At 47.4% G+C, this 13808-nt stretch overlaps 1 protein-coding gene across 1 annotated transcript in view; it reads right to left on the bottom strand.

The window, feature by feature from the left end:
- sgsm1a (small G protein signaling modulator 1a) overlaps nt 1-12879 on the bottom strand; it is a 130284-nt gene extending 117405 nt beyond the window's left edge. Inside the window, exons 1-2 of the mRNA XM_078226108.1 lie at nt 12838-12879; nt 9795-9870 (exon numbers count right to left, since the gene is read on the bottom strand). Coding sequence (XP_078082234.1) covers nt 9795-9870; nt 12838-12879 — 118 coding nt within the window. The remainder of the gene's footprint in view (nt 1-9794; nt 9871-12837) is intronic.
- Between the last annotated feature and the right edge of the window lie 929 nt (nt 12880-13808).

Genomic DNA, 13808 nt, shown 5'->3' with positions numbered 1-13808 from the left:
TGAGTCTGTATCTCCAGATCAGTCTGTCTGTATCTCTAGATCAGTGAGTTTGTATCCCTAGATCAGTGAGTCTGTATCTTGAGATCAGTGAGTCTGTATCTCCAGACCAGTCTGTCTGTATCCCTAGATCAGTGAGTCTGTATCTATGGATCAGTGAGTCTGTATCTCTGGATCAGTGAGTCTGTATCTCCAGATCAGTCTGTCTGTATCCCTAGATCAGTGAGTCTGTATCTCCAAATTAGTGAGCCTGAATCTCCAGATCAGTCTGTCGGTATCACGAGATCAGTGAGTCTGTATCTCTAGATCAGTGAGTCTGTATCTCTGGATCAGTGAGTCTGTATCTCTGGATCGGTGAGTCTGTATCTCTGGATCAGTGAGTCTGTATCTCTAGATCAGTGAGTCTGTATCTCTAGATCAGTGAGTCTGTATCTCTAGATCAGTGAGTGTGTATCTCTAGATCAGTGAGACTGCATCTCTAGATCAGTGAGTCTGTATCTCTAGATCAGTGAGACTGCATCTCTAGATCAGTGAGTCTGTATCTCTAGATCAGTGAGTCTGTATCTCTAGATCAGTGAGACTGCATCTCTAGATCAGTGAGTCTGTCTCTCTAGATCAGTGAGTCTGTATCTCTAGATCAGTGAGTCTGTATCTCTAGATCAGTGAGTCTGTATCTCTAGATCAGTGAGTCTGTATCTCTAGATCAGTGAGTGTGTATCTCTAGATCAGTGAGACTGCATCTCTAGATCAGTGAGTCTGTATCTCTAGATCAGTGAGTCTGTATCTCTAGATCAGTGAGACTGCATCTCTAGATCAGTGAGTTTGTACCTCTAGACCAGTGAGTCTGTATCTCAAGATCAGTGAGTCTGTATCTCGTGATCAGAGAGTCAGTATCTCTTGATCAGTGAGTCTGTATCCCTGGATCAGTGAGTCTGTATCTCTAGATCAGTGAGTCTGTATCTCGTGATCAGTGAGTCTGTATCTCAAGATCAGTGAGTCTGTATCTCGTGATCAGAGAGTCAGTATCTCGAGATCAGTGAGTCTGTATCTCGAGATCAGTGAGTCTGTATCTCTGGATCAGTGAGTCTGTATCTCTGGATCAGTGAGTCTGTATCTCTGGATCAGTGAGTCTGTATCCCTGGATCAGTGAGTCTGTATCCCTGGATCAGTGAGTCTGTGTCTCTAGATCAGTGAGTCTGTACTTCTAGACCAGTGAGTCTGTATCTCTAGATCAGTGAGTCTGTATCTCAAGATCAGTGAGTCTGTATCTCGTGATCAGAGAGTCAGTATCTCTTGATCAGTGAGTCTGTATCTCTAGATCAGTGAGTCTGTATCTCTGGATCAGTAAGTCTGTATCTCTGGATGAGTGAGTCTGTATCCCTGGATCAGTGAGTCTGTACCTCTAGATCAGTGAGTCTGAATCTCTAGATCAGTCTGTCTGTATCTCTAGAGCAGTGAGTCTGTATCTCGAGATCAGTGAGTCTGTATCTCGAGATCAGTGAGTCTGTATCTCTAGATCAGTGAGTCTGTGTCTCTAGATCAGTGAGTCTGTACCTTAGGATCCGTCTGTCTGTATCGCTAGAGCAGTGAGTTTGCATTTCTAGATCTGTGAGTCTGTATTGCTAGATCAGTGAGTCTGTATCCCTAGATCAGTCTGACTGTATCTCTCGACCAGTGTGTCTGTACCTCTGGATCAGTGAGTCTGTATCTCGAGATCAGTGAGTCTGTATCTCGAGATCAGTGAGTCTGTATCTCGAGATCAGTGAGTCTGTATCTCTAGATCAGTGAGTCTGTACCTTAGGATCCGTCTGTCTGTATCGCTAGAGCAGTGAGTTTGCATTTCTAGATCTGTGAGTCTGTATTGCTAGATCAGTGAGTCTGTATCCCTAGATCAGTCTGACTGTATCTCTCGACCAGTGTGTCTGTATCTCTGGGTCAGTGAGTCTGTATCTCGAGATCAGTGAGTCTGTATCTCGAGATCAGTGAGTCTGTATCTCTAGATCAGTGAGACTGTATCTCGAGATCAGTGAGTCTGTATCTCTAGAACAGTGAGTCTGTATCTTAGGATCAGTCTGTCTGTATCTCTAGATCAGTGAGTCTGTATCTCTAGATCAGTGAGTCTGTATCACTAGAGCAGTGAGTTTGTATCACTAGAGCAGTGAGTTTGCAGTTCTAGATCTGTGAGTCTGTATTGCTAGATCAGTGAGTCTGTATCTCTAGATCAGTCTGACTGTATCTCTCGACCAGTGTGTCTGTATCTCTGGATCAGTGAGTCTGTATCTCTGGATCTGTGAGTTTGCATTTCTAGATCAGTGAGTCTGTATTTCCAAATCAGTCAATGTGTACCCCTAGATCAGTATGTCTGCATCCCTAGATCAGTGAGTCTGTATCTCTAGATCAGTGGGTCTGTATCTCCAGATCAGTCTGTCTGTATCTCGAGATCAGTGAGTCTGTATCTCTAGATCAGTGAGTCTGTGTCTCCAGATCAGTCTGTCTGTATCTCGAGATCAGTGTGTTTGTATCGCTTGATCAGTGAGTCTGTATCTCTAGATCAGTGAGACTGCATCTCTAGATCAGTGAGTTTGTACCTCTAGACCAGTGAGTCTGTATCTCTAGATCAGTGAGTCTGTATCTCGTGATCAGTGAGTCTGTATCCCTGGATCAGTGAGTCTGTATCTCAAGATCAGTGAGTCTGTATCTCGTGATCAGAGAGTCAGTATCTCGAGATCAGTGAGTCTGTATCTCGAGATCAGTGAGTCTGTATCTCTGGATCAGTGAGTCTGTATCTCTGGATCAGTGAGTCTGTATCCCTGGATCAGTGAGTCTGTATCCCTGGATCAGTGAGTCTGTGTCTCTAGATCAGTGAGTCTGTACTTCTAGACCAGTGAGTCTGTATCTCTAGATCAGTGAGTCTGTAGCTCAAGATCAGTGAGTCTGTATCTCGTGATCAGAGAGTCAGTATCTCTTGATCAGTGAGTCTGTATCTCTAGATAAGTGAGTCTGTATCTCTGGATCAGTAAGTCTGTATCTCTGGATGAGTGAGTCTGTATCCCTGGATCAGTGAGTCTGTATCTCTAGATCAGTGAGTCTGAATCTCTAGATCAGTCTGTCTGTATCTCTAGAGCAGTGAGTCTGTATCTCGAGATCAGTGAGTCTGTATCTCGAGATCAGTGAGTCTGTATCTCTAGATCAGTGAGTCTGTGTCTCTAGATCAGTGAGTCTGTACCTTAGGATCCGTCTGTCTGTATCGCTAGAGCAGTGAGTTTGCATTTCTAGATCTGTGAGTCTGTATTGCTAGATCAGTGAGTCTGTATCCCTAGATCAGTCTGACTGTATCTCTCGACCAGTGTGTCTGTATCTCTGGATCAGTGAGTCTGTATCTCGAGATCAGTGAGTCTGTATCTCGAGATCAGTGAGTCTGTATCTCTAGATCAGTGAGTCTGTATCTCTGGATCAGTGAGTCTGTATCTCGAGATCAGTGAGTCTGTATCTCGAGATCAGTGAGTCTGTATCTCGAGATCAGCGAGTCTGTATCTCTGGATCAGTGAGTCTGTATCTCTAGATCAGTGAGTCTGTATTTCTAGATCAGTGAGTGTGTACCTTAGGATCCATCTGTCTGTATCTCTAGATCAGTGAGTCTGTATCCCTGGATCAGTGCATCTGTATCCCTGGATCAGTGAGTCGGTATCTCTAGATCAGTGAGTCTGAATCGCTAGATCAGTCTGTCTGTATCTCTCGATTAGTAAGTCTGAATCTCTAGATCAGTCTGTCTGTAGCTCCAGATCAGTGAGTCTGTATCTCTAGATCAGTGAGTCTGTATTTCTAGATTAGTGAGTCTGTATCTCTCGATCAGCGAGTCTGTATCTCTGGATCAGTGAGTCTGTATCTCTAGAGCAGTGAGTCTGTGTCTCTAGATCAGTGAGTGTGTACCTTAGGATCCATCTGTCTGTATCTCTAGATCAGTGAGTCTGTATCCCTGGATCAGTGCATCTGTATCCCTGGATCAGTGAGTCGGTATCTCTAGATCAGTGAGTCTGAATCTCTAGATCAGTCTGTCTGTATCTCTCGATCAGTAAGTCTGAATCTCTAGATCAGTCTGTCTGTAGCTCCAGATCAGTGAATCTGTATCTCTAGATCAGTGAGTCTGAGTCTCTAGATCAGTGAGTCTGTACCATAGGATCCGTCTGTCTGTATCGCTAGAGCAGTGAGTTTGCATTTCTAGATCAATGAGTCTGTATCTCTAGATCAATCTGAATGTATCTCTCGACCAGTGTGTCTGTATCTCTGGATCAGTGAGTCTGTATCTCTGGACCAGTGAGTCTGTATCTAAGAGATCAGTGAGTCTGTATCTCTAGAACAGTGAGTCTGTATCTTAGGATCAGTCTGTCTGTATCTTAGGATCAGTGAGTCTGTATCTCTAGATCAGTGAGTCTGTATCTCGAGATCAGTGAGTCTGTATCACTAGAGCAGTGAGTTTGCAGTTCTAGATCTGTGAGTCTGTATTGCTAGATCAGTGAGTCTGTATCTCTAGATCAGTCTGACTGTATCTCTCGACCAGTGTGTCTGTATCTCTGGATCAGTGAGTCTGTATCTCTGGATCTGTGAGTTTGCATTTCTAGATCAGTGAGTCTGTATTTCCAAATCAGTCAATGTGTACCCCTAGATCAGTATGTCTGCATCCCTAGATCAGTGAGTCTGTATCTCCAGATCAGTCTGTCTGTATCTCCAGATCAGTGAGTCTGTATCTCTAGATCAGTGAGTCTGTGTCTCCAGATCAGTCTGTCTGTATCTCGAGATCAGTGAGTCTGTACCTTAGGATCCGTCTGTCTGTATCGCTCGATCAGTGTGTTTGTATCGCTTGATCAGTGAGTCTGTATCTCTAGATCAGTGAGACTGCATCTCTAGATCAGTGAGTTTGTACCTCTAGACCAGTGAGTCTGTATCTCTAGATCAGTGAGTCTGTATCTCTAGACCAGTGAGTCTGTATCTCTGGATCAGTGAGTCTGTATCTCTAGACCAGTGAGTCTGTATCTCTAGATCAGTGAGTCTGTATCTCAAGATCAGTGAGTCTGTATCTCGTGATCAGAGAGTCAGTATCTCTTGATCAGTGAGTCTGTATCCCTGGATCAGTGAGTCTGTATCTCTAGATCAGTGAGTCTGTATCTCGTGATCAGTGAGTCTGTATCTCGTGATCAGAGAGTCAGTATCTCTAGATCAGTGAGTCTGTATCTCTAGATCAGTGAGTCTGTATCTCTAGATCAGTTAGTCTGTATCTCGAGATCAGTGAGTCTGTATCTCTGGATCAGTGAGTCTGTATCTCTGGATCAGTGAGTCTGTATCTCTGGATCAGTGAGTCTGTATCCCTGGATCAGTGAGTCTGTGTCTCTAGATCAGTGAGTCTGTATCTCGTGATCAGAGAGTCAGTATCTCTAGATCAGTGAGTCTGTATCTCTAGATCAGTCTGTCTGTATCTCTAGAGCAGTGAGTCTGTATCTCTGGATCAGTAAGTCTGTATCTCTGGATGAGTGAGTCTGTATCTCGAGATCAGCGAGTCTGTGTCTCTAGATCAGTGAGTCTGTACCTTAGGATCCGTCTGTCTGTATCGCTAGAGCAGTGAGTTTGCATTTCTAGATCTGTGAGTCTGTATTGCTAGATCAGTGAGTCTGTATCCCTAGATCAGTCTGACTGTATCTCTCGACCAGTGTGTCTGTATCTCTGGGTCAGTGAGTCTGTATCTCGAGATCAGTGAGTCTGTATCTCGAGATCAGTGAGTCTGTATCTCGAGATCAGTGAGTCTGTATCTCGAGATCAGTGAGTCTGTATCTCTGGATCAGTGAGTCTGTATCTCGAGATCAGTGAGTCTGTATCTCTGGATCAGTGAGTCTGTATCTCTAGATCAGTGAGTCTGTATCTCTAGATCAGTGAGTCTGTATTTCTAGATCAGTGAGTGTGTACCTTAGGGTCCATCTGTCTGTATCTCTGGATCAGTGAGTCTGTATCCCTGGATCAGTGCATCTGTATCCCTGGATCAGTGAGTCGGTATCTCTAGATCAGAGAGTCTGAATCTCTAGATCAGTCTGTCTGTATCTCTCGATCAGTAAGTCTGAATCTCTAGATCAGTCTGTCTGTAGCTCCAGATCAGTGAGTCTGTATCTCTAGATCAGTGACTCTGTATTTCTAGATCAGTGAGTCTGTATCTCTGGATCAGTGAGTCTGTATCTCTAGATCAGTTAGTCTGTGTCTCTAGATCAGTGAGTGTGTACCTTAGGATCCATCTGTCTGTATCTCTGGATCAGTGAGTCTGAATCTCTAGATCAGTCTGTCTGTATCTCTCGATCAGTAAGTCTGAATCTCTAGATCAGTCCGTCTGTAGCTCCAGATCAGTGAGTCTGTATCTCTAGATCAGTGAGTCTGTGTCTCTAGATCAGTGAGTCTGTACCTTAGGATCCGTCTGTCTGTATCGCTAGAGCAGTGAGTTTGCATTTCTAGATCAATGAGTCTGTATCTCTAGATCAATCTGAATGTATCTCTCGACCAGTGTGTCTGTATCTCTGGATCAGTGAGTCTGTATCTCAAGGTCAGTGAGTCTGTATCTCGAGATCAGTGAGTCTGTATCTCTAGAACAGTGAGTCTGTATCTTAGGATCAGTCTGTCTGTATCTTAGGATCAGTCTGTCTGTATCTCTAGATCAGTGAGTCTGTATCTCTAGATCAGTGAGTCTGAATCTCTAGACCAGTGAGTCTGTATCACTAGAGCAGTGAGTTTGCAGTTCTAGATCTGTGAGTCTGTATTGCTAGATCAGTGAGTCTGTATCTCTAGATCAGTCTGGCTGTATCTCTCGACCAGTGTGTCTGTATCTCTGGATCAGTGAGTCTGTATCTCTGGATCTGTGAGTTTGCATTTCTAGATCAGTGAGTCTGTATTTCCAAATCAGTCAATGTGTACCCCTAGATCAGTATGTCTGCATCCCTGGATCAGTGAGTCTGTATCTCGAGATCAGTGGGTCTGTATCTCCAGATCAGTCTGTCTGTATCTCGAGATCAGTGAGTCTGTATCTCTAGATCAGTGAGTCTGTGTCTCCAGATCAGTCTGTCTGTATCTCGAGATCAGTGAGTCTGTACCTTAGGATCCGTCTGTCTGTATCGCTCGATCAGTGTGTTTGTATCGCTTGATCAGTGAGTCTGTATCTCTAGATCAGTGAGACTGCATCTCTAGATCAGTGAGTTTGTACCTCTAGACCAGTGAGTCTGTATCTCTAGATCAGTGAGTCTGTATCTCTAGATCAGTGAGTCTGTATCTCTGGATCAGTGAGTCTGTATCTCTAGACCAGTGAGTCTGTATCTCTAGACCAGTGAGTCTGTATCTCTAGATCAGTGAGTCTGTATCTCTAGACCAGTGAGTCTGTATCTCTGGATCAGTGAGTCTGTATCTCTAGACCAGTGAGTCTGTATCTCTAGATCAGTGAGTCTGTATCTCGAGATCAGTGAGTCTGTATCTCTGGATCAGTGAGTCTGTATCTCTAGACCAGTGAGTCTGTATCTCTGGATCAGTGAGTCTGTACCTCTAGACCAGTGAGTCTGTATCTCTAGATCAGTGAGTCTGTATCTCGAGATCAGTGAGTCTGTATCTCTGGATCAGTGAGTCTGTATCTCTAGACCAGTGAGTCTGTATCTCTAGACCAGTGAGTCTGTATCTCTAGATCAGTGAGTCTGTATCTCTAGACCAGTGAGTCTGTATCTCTGGATCAGTGAGTCTGTATCTCTAGACCAGTGAGTCTGTATCTCTAGATCAGTGAGTCTGTATCGCTCGATCAGTGTGTTTGTATCGCTTGATCTGTGAGTCTGTATCTTTAGATCAGTGAATCTGCATCTCTGGATCAGTGAGTCTGTATCCCTGGATCAGTGGGTCTCTATCCCTGGATCAGTCTGACAGTGTCCCTGGATCCATCCACTTCACCATCCACTCAATATTTGATCATTGTGTTATAGTTAAATTAGGTTTCTCTAATTTGTACTTTCTCACATTAATCTCTAATCTGTTTCTGTAAATGCTTCTGTATGTTGTGTCCATTCTCAGATTTCCATGCCCCCTATTTTTTAGATGTCAAAAGTGTGTATTATTTCCGCTCTGCCTGGGTGCAAATCACTGATATCTCTGGAGAAGGAACAGCTCCCTGGAACATGCTTCACAGCCAGCTGCATCTGAGCTGAGAATTATTCAGTTTCTCTCCGCTCTCTGTCTTTCAGCCTTCCATCTGTCCTCAGGCATTAACTTCACAAAGTCTTTTTCACTCGGCACCATCAAACACTCCTTGAAATTCCAAACGCTAAAAATCCCCGGCATTCTCCTCGGCAATACACTGGATAGTCAAATCAAAGAAGTGCTCAATGATGCCCGGTTTGGGCTCTGCCAGAGTCCCTCATCTCCTGACCTCGTTACAGCCTTGGTTCAAACATGGACAAAAGAGCTGAACTCCAGAGGTGAGGTGGGAGTGACTGCCCTTGACAACAAGGCAGCATTCGACTGAGTGTGAGCCAAACTGGAGTCCATGAGAATCGGTGGGAAAACCCTCCGCTGGTTGGAGTTATTTCTGGCACAAAGGAAGATGGTTGTGGTGATTGGAGGTCAACCATCTCAGCTGCAGGACATCACTGCAGATGTTCCTCAGGGTTAGTGTCCTCGGCCCAACCATCGTAATGACCTTCCTTCCATCCTAAGGTTAGAACTGGAGATGTTTGCCAATGACTGAACAATGTTCAGCACCATTCGTGACTCCTCAGACACTGAAGCACTGTCCATGTCCAAATGCAGCAAGACTTGGACAATATCCAGGCTTGGGCTGACAAGTGGAAAGTAACATTCGTGCTACACAAGTGCCAGGTAATGGCCATCTCCAACAAGAGAGGATCTAACCATCACCCCTTGATATTAAATCATAGAATCATAGAAATCATAGAAACCCTACAGTGCAGAAGGAGGCCATTCGGCCCATCGAGTCTGCACCGACCACAATCCCACCCAGCCCTACCCCCACATATTTACCCGCTAATCCCTCTAACCTACGCATTTTAGGATTCTAAGGGGCAATTTTTAACCTGGCCAATCAACCTAACCCGCACATCTTTGGACTGTGGGAGGAAACCGGAGCACCCGGAGGAAACCCACGCAGACACGAGGAGAATGTGCAAACTCCACACAGACAGTGACCCGAGCCGGGAATCGAACCCGGGACCCTGGAGCTGTGAAGCAGCAGTGCTAACCACTGTGCTACCGATGACATTACCATCACTGAATCCCCCACTATAAACATCCTGGGGGGTTATCATTGACCAGAAACTGAACTGGACTAGCCGTATATATACACCGTGGCTATCAGAGCAGGTCAAAACCTACGAATCCTGCAACGAGTAACTCACCTCCTGACACCCCAAAATCTGTCCATCATCTACAGGGCACAAGTTAAGAGCAGGAACACTGCCACTTGCACCCGCAGTTTCTCTCTGAGCCACCCACCACCCTGACTTGGGACTATGTCACCGTTCCTTCACTGTTGCCAGGTGAAAATCCTGGAACTCCCTTCCAAAAAGCGCTGTGGGTGTGCCTACACCACATGGACTGCAGCAGTTCAAGAAGGCAGCTCTCCGCCACCTTCTCTGGGGCAGTTAGGAATGGGCAACAAATGCTGGCCTAGCCAGCGACACCCACAACTCAAAATTAAAGGTTGCCCTTTTCCCAGTTCCTTCACAAACATGTACAACTATGTATGTACACATTGTGCGCACATCAGCAGGACTTACCACAGAAGGAGATGATATGGCTGCTGTCCTCATGTACAAACTTCCTGGTAACCGCTTCCTCCATGATCTGCTTCACCTGAGGACACAAACATTGAAGAAAATGATGATAATTCTGAATACCAGCAAAAGAGGAATTTGATTCAGAGAGTTATCATAGAATTCCTACAGTGTAGAAAGAGGCCATTTGGCCCATCGAGTCACAATCCCTTCCTGGCCCTATCCCCATAACCCAACTTATTTACCCTGCTAACCCTCTGACACCAAGAGGCAATTTGATCCAGAGAGTTATCACAGAATCCCTACAGTGCAGAAGGAGGCCATTCAGCCCATCGAGCCTGCACCAATACAAACAATCCCACCCAAGACCTATCCCCATAACCCCACTTATTTACCCTGCTAATTCCCCTGACACTAAGGGGCAATTTCGCACGGCCAATCAACATAACCCGCACATCTTTGGACTGCGGGAGGAAACAGAAGTACCCGGAGGAAATCCACGCAGACACGGGGAGAACGTGCAAACTCCACACAGACAGTGACCCGAGGCCGGAATTGAACCCGGGTCCCTGGCGCTGTGAGGCCGCAGCGCTAACCACTGTGCCGCCCGTGTTGGAATGGTAAAGTCAGGGGGAAGAGAAAGGCAGGGTGGGCAGCCCATTTCATCTGAACCAATATTTATAGAAGAATTTAGCGATGCTGTTGCAACGTGTATTATGAAGCAGAACATTGGGTACAACCATACTCCCACATTGCGTTAAGAACCTTTATGTTGAGACACCATTCTGTAACGGATCAGCAATACAGAAAGCTCAGATCCTTAACAAAGGACAACAGTTTTTCAATAAAAGCCACACAGTCTGATCCCACTCTCTCCCCGTTACAACATCGACACTGCAAAACACCGCTTCTCCTTTCACATCACACTGAGTGACCTTGCAAGAGTGGAGGTAGCAAGCCAGCTGAATTCTAACAGTCCATCGCCAAAACGAAAGCCTCTGTAACTTGGAAATGCCGAACAGCAAGTGCAGCCTCCTCACTGTCACTGAGCTAGGATCAGGCGACTTGGTCTGGATCACTGACCAAAAGAACAGCTCTGATCCACAATGGGCACTCTCATTTACGGGGAGTCCCGGTAAAACTGGAGCGTTTAAATATTTTTAGTGTTCCAGCAACGGAGGGCAATGGGCAGCATTTTGGGGCCACTGCCCCATCCCCCCCGTAAATACCACCCCCCCCTCCCCCAACACCCCCTCCCCCAACCCCCCCCCCCCCCCCCCCCAGAGCCGGGATTGGAGATGGACCATTTCCTTCGAGGTAAGATTGCCGCTCAACTCTTGGAGGCCGAATGGGATTTTCCAGTCAGTCTCCAGGGAGTTGCTGGGAGCAGTGGCAGGGAATGGCCAGCAGGTGGCCTGAGTGCAGAGGCCATTTCTCCATAGAAATGTAGGCGGCACGGTGGCACAGTGGTTAGCACCGCTGCCTCACCGTGCCACGGACCCGGGTTCAATTCCTGGCTTGGGTCACTCCCTGTGTGGAGTTTGCACATTCTCCCCATGTCTGCGTGGGTTTCCTCCGGGTGCTCCGGTTTCCTCCCACACTCCAAAGATGTGCGGGTTAGGTGGATTGGCAATGGCAAATTGCCCCTTAGTGCCAGGGGGACTAGCAAGGGTAAATGCATTGGTTGATGGGGATAGGGCCTGGATGGGATTGTGGTCGGCGCAGACTTGATGGGGCGAATGGCCTCCTTCTGCACTGTCGGGATTCTATGAAACAATCTATGAAACTCTGGAAAAGTTGGAGAGGGGACACTCCATCTTGAAACGCTTGCTCCACCCACACTATCCTGTTACTGCTGCCTAGCTGGAAGACATCTGATTGGCTCTCAAGCTTTGAGTGCCCACCCACTTTCTTTAATTGGATGGCGGATTAACTCTCTGGCCATTGGTTGGAGCCCCAGGAAGAGTCACAGTGAGTGGCTGTTTTCCACACAGCGCTCTCTCCTGATCCCTATTTGAACCTGACGACAGGGTTCAGAAGCCCACAGGGAAAATCCTGTCCCAACAGCAGTGCGTGGCCTCCAGAAACCTTGGCCGGAATTCTCCGGCCGTTCACGCCCCGGCGCTGCTGTCAGCCAGGACGGAGAACCTGGCGCTCAGCCAGAGAACCCCGCTGGAGTGAAAGGCTGGAAAATCCGGGCCCACGTATTTCCTCTTTCGGCACATTGCTCGGGACGGAGTCAGTCTTTGCTGTTTACTCCGGGATGTCCTGCCCAAAACTATAATTGCACAGTTTTGACGAGCTCATGTGCTTTTTGTGTCACTTGAAACACGAGTAGATCAACTCTGATCGAGGGGTCGAATGGCCTACTTCTGCTCCCGTTCGGCAGCACAGTGGTTAGCACTGCTGCCTCAGCGCCAGGGATCCGGGTTTGATTCCCGGCTTGGGTCACTGTCTGTGGGGAGTTTGCACATTCTCCCCGTGTCTGCGTGGGTTTCCTCCGGGTGCTCCGGTTTCCTCCCACAGTCTGAAAGACGTGCTGGTTAGGGTGCATTGGCCGTGTTAAACTCTCCCTCAGTGTACCCCGAACAGGCGCCGGATTGTGGCGACGAGGGGATTTTCACAGTAACTTCATTGCAGTGTTAATGTAAGCCTACTTGTGGCCCTGGTAAATAAACGAACCATGATCAAGGGGCCGAATGGCCTACTTCTGCACCTATTTCATCTGTTTGTATGTCTGTACATATGGATGTATGTTTGTCAAACACCATCTGGAACACCCTCCCATTCACTCCCCGTCTCCCCGTCTCACTCTCCTCCTCTAAGATGCTCCTTAACACTCACCTCTTTGACCAAACCTCTACCGTTATGAGGACTGGAGTGAAATTAGCTTTGATAATGTCCCTGTGAGGCTCCGGAGGACCATTTGCTGCATTAAAAGCATGCGATAAATGCCAGTGATTGTTGTTGAGAGTGATCTGTGCAGAATAACCCTGCACCATTCAGGAAAGCCAAACTGCTCCGGAAACACGGCCAGTGATCGCACCTGTCCTTTCACCAAGTCTGGGAACGTTTCTTCCACATCCATTCACAAATGAGAAAAAAATTGCCGAGCGCAAAACATCTGAATTCAATGAAATGTCAGCAATAATGTCCATTATTTAGCAAAACATCATCCGCTGATGGGGTGGATAAGGCTGATGATAGGCAGCTCAGCCATCCATCAAGGAGCCTCCAGCACTCCAAACGTGACTTCAATTTCTCACTGTAGTTGCATCTGAGACAACAGCGGGACGACTGTGCACAGTATTGGTCTCCTTACCCAAGGAAGGATACACTTGCCGGAGAGGGAATGTAACGGAGGTTTACCAGATCAATTCCTGGAATGGCCGGAGTGTCTTATGAGGAGGGATTGAGGAAGTTGAGTGTGTATTCTCTGGGGTTTACCAAAATGAAAGGCGATCTCATAAAAACTTACAAAATTCCACACTGCGCGCCCACACTGCGCGCCCACACTGCGCGCCCAAACTGTGTACCCACACTGTGTATCCACACTGCACGCTCACACTGTGCACCCACACTGCGTGCCCACACTGCGCGCCCACACTGCGCACCCACACTGCGCACCCACACTGTGCACCCACTGCACGCTCACACTGTGCATCCACACTGCGTGCCCACACTGCGCGCCCACACTGTGCACCCACACTGCACGCTCACACTGTGCACCCACTGCACGCTCACACTGTGCACCCACACTGCGCGCCCACACTGAACCCCCACACTGCGCACCCACACTGCGCGCCCACACTGAACCCCCACACTGCGCGCCCACACTGCGCGCCCACACTGCGCGCCCACACTGCGCGCTCACACTGCGCGCTCACACTGCGCGCTCACACTGCACGCTCACACTGCACGCTCACACTGCGCGCTCACACTGCGCGCTCACACTGCGCGCTCACACTGCGCGCTCACACTGCGCGCTCACACTGCGTGCCCACACTGCCCACTCAC

This window comes from Mustelus asterias, chromosome 13, assembly GCF_964213995.1.
Source record: "Mustelus asterias chromosome 13, sMusAst1.hap1.1, whole genome shotgun sequence".
Taxonomy (NCBI): Eukaryota; Metazoa; Chordata; class Chondrichthyes; order Carcharhiniformes; family Triakidae; genus Mustelus; species Mustelus asterias.
Note: the sequence above shows the minus strand (reverse complement) of the source record. Positions and strands in the feature narration are given on the sequence as shown.